Below are 18,389 nucleotides of genomic sequence, written 5' to 3'. Positions count from 1 at the left end.
GTTCAAAAAAGAAACTGCACCTCCAACTCACGTGGCGTCACGCAGTGCATGACCGGCAACCCACGAGAAAGACAAACCAAAAGCTTCCCTCGATCAGTTCATAACCCCGCAGCCGAGCCACCACCGTCGTCTCCCTGCACCATCCCCACCTCACAGAAGAGACAAAGAAAGAGAGAGAGAGTAACAGACACAGAGATGATTCTGTCGGCTATTTTCGACGGGCTGTTATCTCTGGTAATCCTTCTTCGGAGGATTCTGCTGTTCTTCGTGCCCCTCCTGCTCGGCGTCGGGGTGCTTGCCGTCACCATCTACTCCATCAATCTCCGGAAATATGAGCCACAAGTAAACGCCGACATCACAGCGGCAGAGGAGCTGCTCTTCGGGTCTCGTGATCAGGCTGACCTCCCTCCGCCTGAGCAACGCACCGACAGCCAAAGATCTAAGAATGAATGAGCAAAGCCTCTTTCTGATCTCTTAGCATCCAAAACCAATCCACTGTTTTCACTCATTTGATTTCTTGCATGCAATTTGTTGGAAGATGTGAATATCTATGAAACAAGCATACAGTATAAAAGTACTTTCTTTTCTTTTTTCACATCCGTAGATTATGTCAAGTAAATTAGAGTTTTATGTTTCTTTTCTCCCTTTTTTTTCCTTTTTTGATAGGGAATAAAAATTTAGTGATTGCATTAAAGGATTTAATCTATAAATTTGAATTATCTTAGGGAAAAAGATGTGGTACTGATCCTTATATTTTCTAGTTAGCCAAATACAATAAAAAATATGTCGTACTTTTTTGTTTTTTGTAATCCTAAATCATGTTCGTCATACTAATAAGCATCCAATTATTTATTAACTAAATGATAATTTTATTTATAATAAATTTAAATAACATAAAATCACATTAAATCGATGTATAAATCACACATGATAATTCATTTTCAAACCATAGGTGGATTGAGACTTGATGCAATGTGAATTTAGGATATGGGTTCTTTGTTCTCCTAATAATAGATGAAGAGAACTCTTGCACTCTCGATAATATAAGAGTAGTACTCCTTTTTCCTAATAATGAAGAGAGGAATCATCGAGCGACCATGTATGATAATTCGTTATTTAATATTGGCATGCTTTGTGACAATCCTCCCTTCACAGTACTTGTAGCTTATTGCTATTGCCATTATAGCCTTGACAATATAATCGACTTAAGTGGGAATGATTTGTTTATCTTGAAAGCACAATTATCTTAATGATGTAGTGGTCCATCATAAGGATGTGATAGTCTTGAAGTTCGGAAACAATCATCTTGAAATGATATAATCATCTTGACGTTTTGACAATTTTGAAGGCATGATCATTTTGATGATGTTACATGATTACATTATATATATATATATATATATGATATTTTAAATTAAATTGGTGTCTAATCAAATATATATTAACATTTACCAATTTGACATAGACTCATTATTGATTAATTTGTAACGTGGTATGAGAGTTAAGTGGATAAAATTTGAATTAAATGTCAAAATTTTCAAAATATAAGATTGAGTTATGAATGAATTGAAAAAAAAAATTGAGCCATGATCTCAGAACGAGATCATGAGAAAAGATACAATAAACTAAGAGAATATGAAGAGAAAATAAATAGACTAAGAGGATAATCTCAGAACGAAAAAATAATGAGAAAATAAATAAATAACATATGAAGACTAGGAGGATAGTCTCATATCACTTGAAAAAGTCATATTGTATATAATAGGTTTTGAATCATAATCTAAAAGCTTAAGCTTTTAGTTAAATTAATCTCTAATCTAATATATGCTAAATTAATCTTCCTCTCAACTAAAAATCATTTGAGCCAAATTTAAATTGGTTTAAAACACTCATGAAATCACTCAAAACTAGCCTAATTGGATGTGAAATAGTTCAAAGTTGCCTAAATCGACTTGAACCAATTGGAGTCCATCCAAAGTCATCTTTGACCAATCTGAATTGACCAAAGTCATCTTCGTATGGTCAGGTTACGAAGGATCATGTCGGTGGATGCACCACAAGAGGTTGGTTGCACCACAATCGATATGACTCGGGTAAGACTCAATCTCCCTCAAGTCAATTTCAATATATTTTAAAAGAAATGTTAAATTGAATTACTTTAGAAATTTAAGATATGCAATTATAAATAGGAAATACAATATCTAAATGTAAGATTCAAACTAAGAACAATACAATTGTTTTAAAACACAAAATATAAATTCTAAATCTACAATATATGATGAAATATCATAAATCTGAATTTAAAGAAGGACTATCCTTCTCCCACTCGATATCTATTGCTAATAGGCCCTTCAAGACCACTCTTGATGAACGGGAGAGGGGATGTATTAAACTTTAAATAGGAGAGGAGGGATGATTGGAAAGAAAAAAATAATTTTAATTCTTAGAAGTAATAGTTAATAAATAATTTTTATCTTACTCTTGAAATGCCGAACATATAAGGCAAGTCAAATTTGCTAGTTAGGTCATACATGTAACGAATAAAACTTTAAATATAAAATTTTAAATTTAGAAAGTATGTAATAAAAGTCTGGAGATTGAATTCCTCTCCCTTAAAGAACTCGATCATCAAATTCCAATTACCTTAAGGTATGGAGTACAAAATTATCCATCCTGTTAACATATAAGACATCCACAAAATCCACCAGCGTAAGAATATCTTTACAGATATTTCAATTATCACAGCCTCTAAAGAATCAGACTTAATAGTGGTATTTAGAAAGAGCATCTCAAAATATACCAACATTCGGCTTGATGTGTATTGATTTCTTCAATGGTAATAGTATCATTCACATCCACAAAGTAAAAAAATAATTTCTACATTTGCATCCAAACTTGAGAAGGAGCCATCACAAAAAACTGTCTAAGAGTTGTAAAAACACTCAGCTTGAAGTTTAAATCAGCCACATTGATGCCATCCCCATCAGTATAGTAGCTGCCTTCACCTGCATTAAGGACCAAGTTAGGAGCAGGTTCTATACATAGAGCAGTTCTAGAGTTAGGAGCACATATGTGTTGAAGAGATGAGGGTTTAAGAGGAACATGTCCTTGGGTAGCTAGAATTGGTAATCAACTGAACTTGAATCATTCCTCTTCTTCTAAATAAACCAGAGGGAACTAGCAGAAACAATACTTGATGAAGTTGATCCACCCTGGTGTTCCCCTTCCTATAACCAATCACCATTAGGCCACTCATTCATGCAAGAGAAATTGAAACCTGTTAGTGTAAACACCTTTTTTTAGTTAGTATAAACACCCTTTTTTTCTTAGCCGTGACCCGGGAGGTCGTCTCGGCTCGTTCGGGGGTCCGAATGGCGGGGATCTCCCTGGGGCGGTGCTCGTCTCCACCGGGGTGGTCGGGTGCGGCCTCGGACTCGGGGCGATGCGGCGACTCTTCCCGAGCGGGGATTGCCGGCACGTCCCGGACGGGAGACCTCGGCTTGATACCTGCACAATGGTCGGGTTCGCTCGACCCGACCTGGCGGTGTTCGTCTCCACCGGGGTGGTCGGGTGCGGCCTCGGACTCGGGGCGATGCGGCGACTCTTCCCGAGCGGGGATTGCCGGCACGTCCCGGACGGGAGACCTCGGCTTGATACCTGCACAATGGTCGGGTTCGCTCGACCCGACCCCTCCGACGATCAAGTTAGAGAGATGCGATGGCGGTTGTTCGGGGATTTCAGCGTTACCTCTCCCTTCTGGCTTGGGGACGTTTATAGGGGAACTCGGCATCCTCGGCTGCGCCATCCCGTCGGTCGGGGCCGTATCTCTGATGGCGTCCGACATCGCTGAGGACGTTGCGTATGGGAACGGGGGATCGCAGGGTATGGGCGAGCTTCAACCGCTACCCACTTCTGTCTCGTCCTACTGTGCTGGGTCAACTGAAGGGGCTGCGGGCTCCGTGAGGCTAACGTCCGGACGCAGACTGTTGCCCTCGTTGCTCTCCCTGGGGCGCCGCGCCTGTCCACGTGCGGGGGAAGTCGCCGGGGGTGGGGTTTACCATTTTTTGCCATATCATATCCTCCCCCCCAAAGGAAGCCATGACTCGGCATCGGACGGTGGGGATTCGAGGCATGGCTTTTGATCGGTAAGCGACGGTTCTTTTCGTGGGTCGCGATTGGGACTCATGTTCGGGGCGAGCAGGCCGCGCTGCGTAGGTGCTTTGGTCGGGGAGCACGTCTCGGGCGGGCTGGCCGCGCCGAGGAGATGATCTCGGGAGACATGCGGCCGAGGAGCACGTCTCGGGCGGGCTGGTCGCGCCGAGGAGGTGGTCTCGGGGAGCATGCGGCCGAGGAGCACGTCTCGGGCGGGCTGGCCGCGCCGAGGAGGTGGTCTCGGGGAGCATGCGACCGAGGAGCACGTCTCGGGCGGGCTGGCCGCGCCGAGGAGGTGGTCTCGGGGAGCATGCGGCCGAGGAGCACGTCTCGGGCGGGCTGGCCGCGCCGAGGAGGTGGTCTCGGGAAACATGCGGCCGAGGAGCACGTCTCGGGCGGGCTGGCCGCGCCGAGGAGGTGGTCTCGGGAAACATGTGGCCGAGGAGCACGTCTCGGGCGGGCTGGCCGCGCCGAGGAAGTGGTCTCGGGAAACATGCGGCCGAGGAGCACGTCTCGGGCGGGCTGGGAAACATGTGGCCGAGGAGCACGTCTCGGGCGGGCTGGCCGCGCCGAGGAGGTGGTCTCGGGCAACATGCAGCCGAGGAGCACGTCTCGGGCGGGCTGGCCGCGCCGAGGAGGTGGTCTCGGGGAGCATGCGGCCGAGGAGCACGTCTCGGGCGGGCTGGCCGCGCCGAGGAGGTGGTCTCGGGAAACATGCGGCCGAGGAGCACGTCTCGGGCGGGCTGGCCGCGCCGAGGAGGTGGTCTCGGGAAACATGCGGCCGAGGAGCACGTCTCGGGCGGGCTGGCCGCGCCGAGGAGGTGGTCTCGGGAAACATGCGGCCGAGGAGCACGTCTCGGGCGGGCTGGCCGCGCCGAGGAGGTGGTCTCGGGAAACATGCGGCCGAGGAGCACGTCTCGGGCGGGCTGGCCGCGCCGAGGAGGTGGTCTCGGGGAGCATGTGGCCGAGGAGCACGTCTCGGGCGGGCTGGCCGCGCCGAGGAGGTGGTCTCGGGGAGCATGCTGCCGAGGAGCACGTCTCGGGCGGGCTGGCCGCGCCGAGGAGGTGGTCTCGGGAAACGTGAGGCAAGATCGTCGTTCTTTTTAGGCGTTGAGAAGTCGTAGTGGCCGTTCTCCACGTCGTTTCTTGCAGCGGCTTTGGGTCCGCATTTATGATGGGGTGTCCGTTGGTCTTCCCTGATACGAGCGGGTGTGCGGATGAGCTGTCGGCCGCTAGGGGGAGACGAAGGGACGTCTCTTTCGGCGGGTTTTTCCTTAGTCGCTCCCTCGTCGTCTCTCTTGTTCGTTCCAAAAGCCGGTAAGGAATGTCCTTCTCGCCTGTCTCTTCGCCTTCGTCCCTCGACAGAGTCCGGGAGAGCATGCCTCCGTCTTCCCCGGACGAGGAGGCGGCGCGAGCCCTTGAGGCGCTAATGTGGCCGCACGACCTCGACTCGGTGGTGAGCGGGTCGTCGCTGGAAAAGCTCCGGGAGCGTTATTACATCCCGGAGGAGTTTGTTCTGGTTGCCCCTGATCCGGGGCAGCGGTCATACGACCCGATCCCCCGAGGTTTTGCGCTGACCCAAGATGCCCTAGAGGCTGGGTTGCGCCTTCCCCTCCACCCCCTTATTGTTTCCTGCCTATCTCTCTGGCGGATTTCGCCTTCCCAGGTGACGCCTAACTCATGGCGGTACCTGGTAGCGTTCCTGGGGGAGTGTTACTATGCTAACATCACCCCTACCCGAAAACTCTTTCTTTCATGTTTCCGCCTTCTCAAGGGGCCGGGGGGCTATTTCGTGTCGGCCCGGGCTGGCTTTCGCGTCGGGGGAGCCCCTTCGAGTAATAAAGGGTGGAAGGGGCGGTTTTTTTACGTCAGCTGGCCGAGGGATTGGGGCTTCGGGGTTCGGTGGGCGGTGAGGGTGATAGATAACACCGTCCCGGATTTGAACGACGAGGAGTGTCGGGATTTGAAGAGGCTTCGGGCAATCCTTCCCGGCTCTCAGGCCATCCGAGCTATGACCGAGGAGTGGCTAGCCGAGGCGGGTCTTAGCCCGGCTTTCGGGGGTATGTTTATAGAGGGTGTTCTCCACGCTTTTATTTGTTTCCACAGTTTGCGACGGTTTCACTTGTTTTCTTCACAGGAATGAAGCTCCTGTCCCTCCGTGGTGGTCGCTCTTCGTCGGCTTCTTCCCCGCGCCAGTCCGCTGCTTCCCCTCCGCGTTCCCCAGCCGACCCGGTGCCCGGTTCGGCGGGTGCCCCATTGGAGATCCCTGCGGGACGTCCGTCCAAGAAGGCGAGGACGACGGGTCCGGGGAAAACCAAGGCGGGGACCGCTCCTCCAACAGTCGTGGGTGCCAAGCGGACCACTCGGGAGGAGGGGCCTTCCCGATTTGAAGGGCCTAGCCAGGGGGCGGCCGGGAAGAGGGCGAACCTGCCCACGGTGGATGATCTGTGCGGGCTACGCGCGGGGGCCGACGAGCCCCTATGGGCAGCGGTGATGGGCGAGCTTCCGACAGGGGAGGCTTCCGACCCGCTGGTCGCCCGATGGAAGGGGCTATCCCGAGGGGACCGGGTATGGGCCGGGGGAGATCCCTCGGCCGCCTTCCTTCGAGGCGTGCTCCACCCCGACCTGGCTCGGGACCTGTACACTCTGCCCTCGGAGACCATGCTCAGCAAGGCGGGGAGGTTCCTGACATTGGTAAGCATTTCGCTAACTCCGGGTATCCCGGCGATTGTGCGCTGACCCTTATTTTCTTGTGGCAGGGCCTCCATTATTCGACGGCGCTGATGGACCGAGTGCGCGACGCTGGCCAGATAATCTGGGACTTCAGCGAGCGCAACTCCGAGTTGTGTCGTCAGCTAGAGGAGATTCGGGCTGGGTCGGGCCCCGAGGCGGTAGCGGCTGCGGAAAAACGCGCGACCTGTTCCGAGGAAGAAGTGGCGCGTTTGCGAGCAGAGCTCGAGCGGTCGGGCGATTCGGTCAAGGAGCTCCAGGAGTTCCTTCGTTTGGATCGGGCCGAGCTCCGCCGGTCGAAGTCAGAGGCGCTTGGTCTCTCCAAGAGGGCGGAGAAGGCCGAGGCTGAAGCCCGCGCTGCTTCCGAGGCGTTGGCTGAGGAGGTTCGCCTCCGCCCGTCGAAGGACAAGGAGGCGATCGAAGCTTACAAGAAGTCCGAGAACTTCGAGCTCGGGCTGACCCGAATGGGGCGAGTATCCTACGAGTATGGATACAGGATCGCCCTGGGTCGCTTCGGTTCGTGCCCTCCCGGCTCCGAGGTGGAAAGGGATCCGTTCGCCTCTCACCCCGTGGACCTGGAGGTGGATATGCCGGAGGACGTGCCGTTCGACGACCGCCCGAAGACTCCGAGTGAGGAGTGAGGGTCGTTTTTGTATGTCGGGTCGAGGGTGTGAGAGTTTTGTGCATGGGTTTTGGCTTCTGTATCCCCTCCTTTTTAATAAGATGATCTTTTCCTCCTGATTTTCTGTGTTTGCTTATTGTCTATTTCTTCAGACGAAATATTTCCTAAGGTTCTGTATGTTCCAAGTCCGGGGCACGGGGTCGCCATCCATTGTTGCGAGCCTGAATGTCCCCGGTCGGGATACTCCGATGACCCGATAGGGTCCCTCCCACTTTGGGGCCAGTTTCCCCCTTACTTGGGTGGGGTGGCTGACCTCGATTTTGCGCAGGACCAGGTCCTCTAACTTTATCGACCGGGGTCGCACGCTCCGGTTGTAGACCCTCGCTACGGCTCTTTTGTAAGAAAGGGCTTTCTGGTGTGCGTCGGCCCGTCTTTCCTCGAGCAGGTCCAGGTTTGATCGGAGCCCTTCGCCCGAGGCTTCTTCGCTGTAGTCTGCCGTCCGCGGAGTCGGGACGGCTACCTCGGGTGGTAACACGGCCTCGGTCCCGAACGTGAGGCTATAGGGAGACTCCCCGGTCGAGGTCTTGGGGGTAGTGCGAAGCGCCCACAGGACGCTCGGGAGCTCGTCGATCCAAGCCGATCGGGTAGCGGATACCCTTCTCTTGAGTCCGTCGACGATGGCCCGGTTGGTTACTTCAGCTAGCCCATTCGCCTGGGGGTAAGCCACCGAGCTGAACCTCAGTTGAATTTTGTGCTTGGCGCAAAACTCTTGGAATTTCCTGCCGGCGAACTGCGGTCCATTGTCGGCGACGATGGACTGGGGCAGGCCGAAACGGGTTATGAGGTTTCTCCATACGAACCTTTTCACTTGCGACTCCGTGATGGTCGCTAGGGGCTCGGCTTCGACCCATCTGGTAAAGTAGTCCACTCCCACGATGATGTACTTCCGCTGGCCGGAGGCGGGCGGGAGAGGCCCGAGTATGTCCAGTCCCCATTGCGCGAATGGCCAGGCACAGTCGACGGGGGTGAACAGGACCGCCGGCCGTCGGGTAGTACGGGCGTGCTCCTGGCACAAGCTGCATCGCCGCACGAGAGCTTTTGCGTCCTGGCGCATGGTCGGCCAGTAGTACCCCTGTCGGAGTACCTTGTGCGCCAGGGCTCGCTCGCCTATGTGTTCCCCGCAAGCCCCTTCGTGCATGTCGGACAGAACCGTCCAGGCTTCGCTCGGCTCCAGGCAGCGCAACAGGGGGCGCGAGAAAGACCGTTTGTACAGCCGTCCTCCTTCCTCGGTGTACCACGCCTGCGTTCGACGCAAGCGCCGAGCTGTAGTTGTATCGTCGGGCAGGGTCCCGTCCTGCTTGAAGCGTAACATCTCCTGTACCCAAGTGGCCGGCGCGCCGTGAGCGACGGTGGCGACGACCTCTATGGCTCGGCGGGGGAGTTCTTCGGTCTCGGGTCGAGCCCAGGGGGACGGGCTGGACGCCAGTTTAGCCAGGGTGTCGGCTCGCTGGTTCTCGCTCCTGGGAACATTCGACAGTTCAAAATGGGCGAACTTGGCGGCCAGGCTTCTTACCTGCGCTAGGTATTTCGCCATAGTCGGGTCCCGGGCCTCGTATTCGCCGTCGAGCTGCCTAGCCACCAGCTGCGAGTCGGTGATGACGCGTATGTCGGTCACCTGCATTTCCAGTGCCAACTGGAGCCCCGCCAGGAGAGCCTCGTATTCTGCCTCGTTGTTGGTGGCTCTGAACCCGAAGCGGAACAAGCGCTCGATCGAGCGGCCGTCAGGTGTTGTCAGTACCAGACCCGCGCCGGCGCCTTTTGCGTTGGCCGAGCCATCTACGTGGAGGGTCCAGGTATCGCGCAGCGGCTCGAGTTCTTCGCCGGTATTCGGCGTCAGCTCCGCAATGAAGTCTGCCACGGCTTGGGCTTTGATGGCGGTCCGAGATATGTATTGTATGTCGTGCTCGCCGAGCTCCACTGCCCATTTGAGGAGACGCCCTGCAACATCGAATTTGGACAGGACAAGCCGAAGCGGCTGATCGGTTATTACCTCTATCGGGTGGGCCTGGAAGTAGGGGCGGAGTTTCCGCGCCGACAGGACGAGCGCCAGCGCCAGCTTTTCGATCGGCGGGTAGCATTCTTCTGGCCCGCTCAGCATGTGGCTGACGTAGTAGACCGGTAGTTGGTCGCCGGAAATTTCTTTGACTAGAACCGAGCTGACCGCGTGCCGAGAGACGGCAAGGTAGAGACTCAGCTTCTCCCCTGGGGAGACCGAAGCGAGTCGAGGGAGGCTGGCCAGGTGTAGCTTCATCTGCTCGAAGGCCGTCTCGCATTCCGCCGTCCATTGGAAGTTCTTCGGATCCTTCAGGGCCCGGAAAAAAGTGTGGCAGCGATCTCCCGATCGGGAAAGGAAACGCGATAAAGCGACTAGCCTCCCGTTAAGGCGCTGCAGGTCTCTGATCGTCTGAGGAGGCCGCATGTCAATGATGGCCTGTATCTTTTCCGGGTTGGCATCAATCCCTCTTTCGTGTACGATGAATCCGAGGAATTTTCCCGAGGTCACACCGAAGGCGCACTTGGTGGGGTTGAGGCGCAGGCCGAACCTCCGCAGAGTGTCGAATGTTTTTGCCAGGTCGGAGGGATAAGCCTCCGCCGTTCGGCTCTTTACGATCATGTCGTCGACATATACCTCCATGTTTCGTCCGATCTGGTGGGCGAACATCTTGTTCACCGTCCTCTGGTAGGTTGCCCCGGCGTTTTTTAACCCGAACGACATAACTTTGTAAAAATATATCCCTTGCTCGGTGAGGAAGGCTGTATGTTTTTGATCTTCGGGTGCCATCCTGATCTGGTTGTACCCGGAGAAGGCGTCCATAAACGAGAGTCGGGCGTGGCCGGCCGTGGCGTCGACCAGCTGGTCGATCTTTGGCAGGGGGTAGCAATCTTTTGGGCAAGCATTGTTGAGACTGGTGTAGTCAACGCACATCCGCCAGCTTCCATTAGGCTTTTTGACAAGGACTACATTGGAGAGCCACTGTGGGTACCTTGCCTCTTCTATGAAACCGGCCGCCAGAAGCCGGTTTACTTCTTCTCGGATGGCCAGTTGCCGATCCGGGGCCTGCCGCCTGGGCCTCTGTTTCACCGGCCGGGCGTCGGACGAGATGTTCAGGTGGTGCAGCGCGACTTCCGGGTGGACTCATGTTAGGTCGGTTGGCGTCCAAGCGAAGATGTCGGCGTTGACTCGCAGAAGGCCGACGAGCTGTTGTCGTTCCTTTTCGGGGAGTCCCAACCCGATTTTGACTGTTTGATCGGGCCTTCCTTCGACCAGTGGCAAGTCGACAGTGGCTTCCTTTGGCTCGGGGCGGGGGGTTGGTTTTTTTCCCTCCCGGGGGTCTTCCAGCGGGGATTGGATCCTTGCTCTCTTGTTTAATGACACAGCGGTCAAGTAGCAGCGCCTGGACTCCCAGGAGTTCCCCGCCACTTCCCCGACCCCATCGTGGGTCGGGAACTTGATGGTTTGATAGTAAGTTGAGATGACGGCTCGGGTCTTGTTGAGGGTTGGCCGTCCTAGGATGGCGTTGTATGCTGTGGGGAGGTCGACCACCAGAAAGGAGGTCATCACAGTTTTTTCCTTCGGGAAGGCTCCCAGAGTTAGGGGCAGGGTGATGACCCCTAGTGACGAGATTGAGGCGCCGGTGAACCCCGTGAGTGTTGAGCATACCGGCTTCATGTTCTCCTTTACCAAGCCGAGCTTTTGGAAGGCGTCCCAATAAAGTATATCGGCCGAGCTTCCAGTGTCGACCATGATTCTTCTCACTTGCGCGTTGGCGATTCTGGCTGATATCACCAGTGCGTCATCATGCTCGGCTAGTTCGGATCCCTCGATCGGGAAGGTGACTTCGGGACCTTTTTCGGGTTTGGAATCCTCAGCCCGGGAGGCCCTGGCGTATGCCCTTCCACCCGCCGCGGAACTCCCTCCGGACGCCGGCCCGCCGGTTATGACATCTATGTGTCGCTCGATGGAGCCCTCCGGGCGTGGCGAGAGCTCCTTGTCTGGTCGGAGGTATGAACCGAGGTGTCCTCGGCGGATGAGCTCCTCAATTTGCCTTTGTTGGGAAATCATAGGGGGCGACATCATATGCGCAGCGGAAGAACAAGAAAACAAAAATCCCCGATTCCCAAAAAGGTGTTCATCGTCGTGCGAAGATTGGTGCGCAAAAATCCGCAAAACATAAAACTCCGTATATTGATTTTGTTACCTAGGGAGATCGTATATCCCTGTTTCCTTGCAGATCCTTAGGAGAGGGTGAAGGAGGTCAAGCGTCCTCCTCTCTAGCGGTGATCCACACAGCAGGGTTGCGACGACGCTCCTCAAAACTCCAGGCCTTCTCTGAGGTGGAGAGGGAGAGGAGAATAGGAAGGGAAAGCAAAGACTCTAGCCTATGAGGCTGTGAATCCCTCCTATTTATAGAGATCCCGTGTCAAAACCCTAATGGGTCCTTTCCCTAGTGGGTATTGGATCTGCATCCAATAAGACAAGGGCTCCGTCGGATATCTCATATCCGAACCTCCACTCATCGCAATGCCTACCATATGTGTGTGACCCTCTAGGCCCAATATCGAGCTGGCCGTGAGTCATACCTGTCAGAACTCCTTCTAACTCAGTGAATTATTATCTCTGTAATAATTCACTCGACTCATCGACTACGGAAGTACTAGGCCACTACGCCGTAGTCCCCAGACGATACAGGGGAATCCAATCCATTGGACCTGTCTGTCCTCAGTTACCATGTACCTATAGTCCCTCATCCATCTAATATCCCAGAGACCGTATATCGAGCATGGTGCTGTCAGACCCATACGGTTTCTACTCGAGTCTCGCTCTAATCGGATTCTCCCGGAGAACTCTTTCTCTCTCAACCCGAATGACCCTGGCCAGGGATTTGTCTGAGCAAGAACACATGGGATATTCCTCTCATGATACCGAGAGTGGATGATCCTCTATCGACACTCAATAGCCCTCGTAAGGTCGACTACCACTCCCAATGACCAGCTGTACTAGATATGGGAACAGCCAAACCTATAAGTCTGGTATCAAAGAGTGGAGCACTCATACAGGACATCCTTGGTGTCTCAAGTCTAAGAACCAGATACACCACTAGGACTACGGAATCGTTGTCTGACAATAAGGCATCATCAACCATCCAGCATTCCGTAAGCGGATCAATCAGTGAACTCATTCTCCAATGAGCACCTGTACTGTATCCCTAGTGTCCCTACACGAGCAGCTATGAGACCAGCTGCATCCATCATATGGACGGGTATACAACACACCAGTCTATCCGGTTATCACGATGTCCCTCTCGAGTAACCTATGACCGGGATTATTTAGGATATGTGTTTAAAGGTGAATCGATTTCATTATCGTGATCTCATCACGATCCGATTCCCATTGCACAAATCCAAGGACATCACAATATATATATGCATTTATGCAATAGTTATAAAGTGATATACGCCAAAATATAATAAGCAAAAAGATTCTGTATCAAGTCACACGTGCCATCACTCACGTGATTGGCTTGCTGGGCACCTATGACTAGCAATCTCCCACTTGACCTAAAGCCAATCACCTATGTGTCTGATCCCCATCAGACTCCTGTGACGCTCAAAGACAATCTGAGACAACGGCTTTATCAGTGGATCTGCAATGTTATCTTCGGATGGAACAATTCCACTACTACATCTCCTCGGGTTACGATCTCTCTTATAAGCTGGAACCTCCTCAGAACACTTCTGATGAGACCCGGGTTCCCTTATTTGAGTAATCACCCCATAGTTGTCGCAATATAAGGAAGTCGACTTGTCGCTATCTGTATCGACTCCCAAATCTGTGATGAACTTCTTCACCCAGACTCCCTCCTTTGCTGCATCCGATGCAGCAATGTACTCCGCCTCTGTGGTCGAGTCAGAAGTGGTATCTTGCTTGGAACTCTTCCAGCACACTGCTCCTCCATTCAAGGTGTACACATACCCTGAATTCGACTTGCTATCATCGACATCAGACTGAAAACTTGAGTCAGTGTAGCCTTCAACCTTAAGGCTATTACCTCCATATACTAGTAAAAGATCCTTAGTCCTTCTCAAGTACTTAAGGATACACTTTACTGCTTTCCAGTGCTCCAAGCCTGGATCCGCCTGATACCTGCTCGTGACACTCAGAGCATGCGCTATATCAGGCCTAGTACATAGCATGACATACATGATAGACCCTATTGCTGAGGCATAAGGTATCATATCCATGTTCGCCCTTTCTTAGAATTTTCAATGCCAAACATTTTGACAATGGTTTCTATGTACCTGGACTGGGACAAGCCAAGCATCCTCTTGGATCTATCTCTATAGATTCTAATCCCCAAGATATAGGATGCTTCCCCTAAGTCCTTCATGGAGAAGTGTCTAGATAACCAAGTCTTTACTGTGGATAGCATTCCTACATCATTCCCAATGATGAGGATGTCATCCACATATAACACCAAAAAGCTAATAGCGCTCCCACTTACCTTTCTGTATACACAAGGCTCATCTTCGTTCTTAACGAAGTCATAAGATCTGATTGCCTCATCAAATCTTATGTTCCAACTTCGGGAAGCTTGCTTTAGTCCATAAATGGATCTAAGCAACCTACACACCTTATCTGGGCAGTTCTTGGACACGAATCCCTCAGGTTGCATCATATACACCTCCTCCTCCAGGTTCCCGTTGAGGAATGCGGTTTTCACATCCATCTGTCAGATCTCATAATCATAGTGTGCTGCAATAGCCAATAGAATTCTGATGGATTTTAGCATTGCTACTGGTGAGAAAGTTTCGTCGTAGTCAACACCTTGCCTTTGACGATACCCCTTAGCCACTAGCCTTGCTTTATAGGTCTCTACCTTTCCATCTACTCCGATCTTTTTCTTAAAGATCCACTTGCAACCGATGGGTACAATACCTCCGGGTGCATCAACTAGGTTCCAAACCTTATTGGAGTACATAGAATCCATCTCAGAATTCATGGCTTCTTTCCACTTCCCGGAGTCTATACTCATAATAGCCTCCTCATAGGTCTGAGGATCAATATCCTCTACATCCTCTGCTCTAATATGTCCCACATATCTCTCAGGAGGATGGGATACTCTATCAGACTTGCGTAAAGTTGAAACTTGTGTATTAGATACCTGAACAGACTCGGGCTGTAGAGTGGTGCTTGAGCTTGGTTCTCCAACCTCGCTCAATTCTATCATTCTCCCACTGTCTCCATCAAGAATGTGTTCCTTCTCAAGGAGCACTGCTCTCTTAGCTACAAAGACCTTTTGGTCCTCGAGATGATAGAAATAATACCCACAAGTTTCCTTGGGGTGTCCCACAAATTTGCATCGCTCTGTCCTTGATTCTAACTTATCGGGGTTGTGTCTTTTAATGTGGGTAGGGCAGCCTCAAATCTTAACAACCTTAAGATCAGGCTTCTTCCCTTTCCATATCTCATATGGTGTAGACACTACCGACTTAGTTAGAACTCTGTTCAGAAGGTAAGCTGCGGTTTCTAGGGCATATCCCCAGAATGAGATGGGTAGGTCAGCGAAACTCATCATGGACCGTACCATATCTAATAATGTACGATTTCTCCTTTCAGAGACACCATTGAGCTGAGGTGTATAAGGAGGTGTCCATTGGGATAATATCCCATGGTCCTTGAGGAAGTGAGTAAACTCTGTACTTAAGTACTCACCTCCTCGATCTGATCGAAGAGTTTTGATACTCTTTCCAGTCTGGTTCTCCACCTCATTCTTATACTCTCTGAATTTCTCAAAGGCCTCGGACTTGTACTTCATTAAGTACACATATCCATACCTTGAGAAATCATCAGTAAATGTAATGAAGTAGGAGTAACCTCCAGCATGAGTTCCAACAACTCGGTGGCTCTCTCTCCAGTTCCACTAAATGGAGAGTTGGTCAGTTTTCCACGAATGCAAGGCTCACAAGTTGCATATGACACATAGTCGAATGGATCTAGATATCCATCATTTAGCAACTTTTGAATCCTTCTTTCATGGATGTGACCTAGCCTACAATGCCACAGGTATGCACTGTTCAACTCATCTCGTTTCCTTTTGGACACTTACATTCATGATATGTGGAGTAATGTCTTGCATAAACAAACCTTTATGCAATATTCCTCTCGTCAATCTCCCCTCGGCTTTGCTAGAATTTACAATAAATTGTAGATGTAATAAGCAATACTGGTATCCAATACCAATGCACTATCACAAAAATCTGCCAATTGGAGATTGATCATGAATGTACCTGAAGCTTCACCAAGCTTCTATTTCGCCCTTTCTACAAGGTACTCTTTGTAGTTCCTCTTCCATTGCTCATCTTTACCATAGTGGAAGCACTGGCCTTTGTCCTTTGCTGGGTCTTTCTTAGCAACCTTTGCTTTTCCTTGTTTGCCCTTGCCCTTTCCCTTCTTAAGGGACCTTTCTGCTTTCCTTTTCTTTCTGGTCTCACCAGTGTAGAGAACTGGCTTCTCTTTCTTAATAGTACTCTCTGCCTCCCTCAACATATTGAGGAGCTCTGGGAGAGTCACCTCAAGCTTGTTCATATTAAAATTCATTATGAACTGTGAAAAGGAATCTGGTAGGGACTGAAGCACAATGTCCACACACAAGTTATCCTCTAGGACCATTCCTAGACCTGTGAGTTTGTCTATCCACTCAATCATCTTTAGGACATGGTTCTGAACCGGTGTCCCCTCAGTCATCCTAGCGCGGAAAAGGCTCTTGGATATCTCATATCGTTGAGTCCTTCCCTGTTCCTCAAACAATTTACGGACATGTAGGAGAATGGATCTGGCATCCATCTTTTCATGTTGTCTCTGTAACTCTGGAGTCATAGAGCCCAACATATAGCACTGAGCAAGAGTGGAGTCATCAATGTACTTCACGTAGCGAGCGATCTCATCCTCGCTTGCCCCTTCTTCGGGCGTAGGCATCACTGTATCAAGGACGTACACGATTTTCTCCGCTGTGAGAATAATTCTCAAGTTACGGAGCCAATCCGTATAATTTGGACCAGTGAGGCGGTTGACATCAAGTATGCCACGTAAGGGATTTGAAAACGACATTTTCTGAAAATAAAGATGTAGCAAAAATGAATAACATGCAGATTTTGCAAGAAATAAACTATCAAGATATGGACTTCTATCTTAATATGCTCCCACTATTTTACTAACGAGTCACGCGACACCCTCAGCACGTGAAACGGAAGTCTCCGGCAAACTTCTAGTGGGGATCAGGATCCAATCAGCGTCTTAGTGTAACCTCGAGGGACTCGACCAATCACACTAAGCCTAAAAGGTAGACAACTCTTGCCGATCACAACTCCTTGTGATTCCCGTCCTGTTCGGCCTCCGAATCACCATGGCCTCGAGGGACTCGACCAACCATGATGCTCGGTTAAGTCAACACCTTCGTTACAAGATGAGTCTGATTTGATGATATACCCTCGAGGGACTCGACCAAGCATATCATGCCCTCAGGTCACCGGTGACATCTCTATGTCGTAAGCAAGATAGCGAATCACGATATAGGTGAGTCTCGAGGGACTCGACCAACTCAACCTACACCGGGATTCGGTTCCTACTCATAACGATGGAAGGCCACGTGGGTCAATCTAATTGCCTCACGTTTACCGACTTAATATTATCGAGAGATGTTTCTATGATTAGGTCTCATAATATGACATGTCACACATATATATATTTAATATATATCTACATCGCATGCAAATATATATACATATCTAGTATGTGTATAAGCAATCACACCAGATGATCATGGACCACAACCTAATATGATTAGGCCCGAGCCAGTAGGCCTAATCACTCACATCAAGATCTATGTGTGCAACGGTGCATCTCCATGCCTTGTGATCGTCCATCTCGTCCTCGTCGGTTCCGTCGACATCTTGATGCATCTCCATGCATCACGATCGTCCGTCTCGTGGGTCCCGCTATGGCATCCACGCTCCCGCTGCGCCTCCTCATGTGATTACAACTTAATCATAGGCACGCAGGCCCGACAATAAACGAGAAATATAATGGAGGTTCGCACACCTCAATAATAATAATCACAAGTACACACATCACACGGTCCATGATCATCCGTCCACTCATCATACATCACATGTATAAATAATCATCATCATGTAGGACTACTAGATAATAATAAAAATAATAATCAACTAAACCTTTTAATTAATTAATATTTTCTGAAATCAGGGATATATAGGGAATTTCTCAATTCCTAAGGGTATTTTCGTAATTTGGACAAAAGACAGAACCTGGAATTTCTCAAATTCCGAGGGGCAAAACTGTCTTTTTCCCAGAAAACCCTAATGCCCTTTCCCCTTTTCGCTGCTGCCGCCGCCGCCACCCTGCCGGCGGCGGCCTGTGCGGCGAAGGGCGGGGCGCTGCCCTCGCCTGCGGGCGGCACGCCCGCTGGCAGCGCTGCCGCTGCAGGTGGGCGCCCCCGCGGGCGTCGCCGCCTCCGCGGGCAGTTCTGCCGGCGAGGCAGCGCCCGCAGGCGGTGCTGCCTCGCTGGCGGCCGCCCCTGCGGGGTTTTTGCCCGTGGGAGCAGCGGCCACAGGCGCCGCTGCCCTGCGGTGCCTCAGCCCGCGCTGCTGCCCCGCGGCGCCTCTGCCCGCGGCGCTGCCCTGCGGTGCCTCAGCCCGCGCTGCCAGCCCCGTCGGCCGCAAGCCTGCTGCAAGCAGGCCGCCGGCCGGCTCCTGCAGGCACAGCGCTTGCGCATGCGCCGGCGCTGTGCTGCCTGGCTGCGGCTGC

The 18,389-nt window shown here is 51.3% G+C and overlaps 2 protein-coding genes across 2 annotated transcripts; one reads left to right on the top strand and one right to left on the bottom strand.

Moving 5' to 3' along the window:
- Window positions 1-5,476: 5,476 nt before the first annotated feature.
- On the top strand, window positions 5,477-7,523 carry LOC135607575 (uncharacterized). Its single transcript, XM_065099524.1, has 3 exons — window positions 5,477-6,212; window positions 6,290-6,846; window positions 6,912-7,523. Exons 1-3 carry the CDS (start codon window positions 5,477-5,479, stop codon window positions 7,521-7,523), a joined length of 1,905 nt encoding a protein of 634 aa, XP_064955596.1.
- A 129-nt stretch (window positions 7,524-7,652) lies between these two features.
- LOC135607574 (uncharacterized) lies at window positions 7,653-10,199 on the bottom strand. Its single transcript, XM_065099522.1, has 2 exons — window positions 8,536-10,199; window positions 7,653-8,415 (listed from the first exon to the last, which is right to left on the bottom strand). Exons 1-2 carry the CDS (start codon window positions 10,197-10,199, stop codon window positions 7,653-7,655), a joined length of 2,427 nt encoding a protein of 808 aa, XP_064955594.1.
- Between the last annotated feature and the right edge of the window lie 8,190 nt (window positions 10,200-18,389).

This window comes from Musa acuminata, chromosome BXJ2-3, assembly GCF_036884655.1.
Source record: "Musa acuminata AAA Group cultivar baxijiao chromosome BXJ2-3, Cavendish_Baxijiao_AAA, whole genome shotgun sequence".
Classification (NCBI taxonomy): domain Eukaryota; kingdom Viridiplantae; phylum Streptophyta; class Magnoliopsida; order Zingiberales; family Musaceae; genus Musa; species Musa acuminata.
The sequence above is the reverse complement of the archived record's forward strand: the minus strand, read 5'-3'. Positions and strand labels throughout refer to the sequence as shown.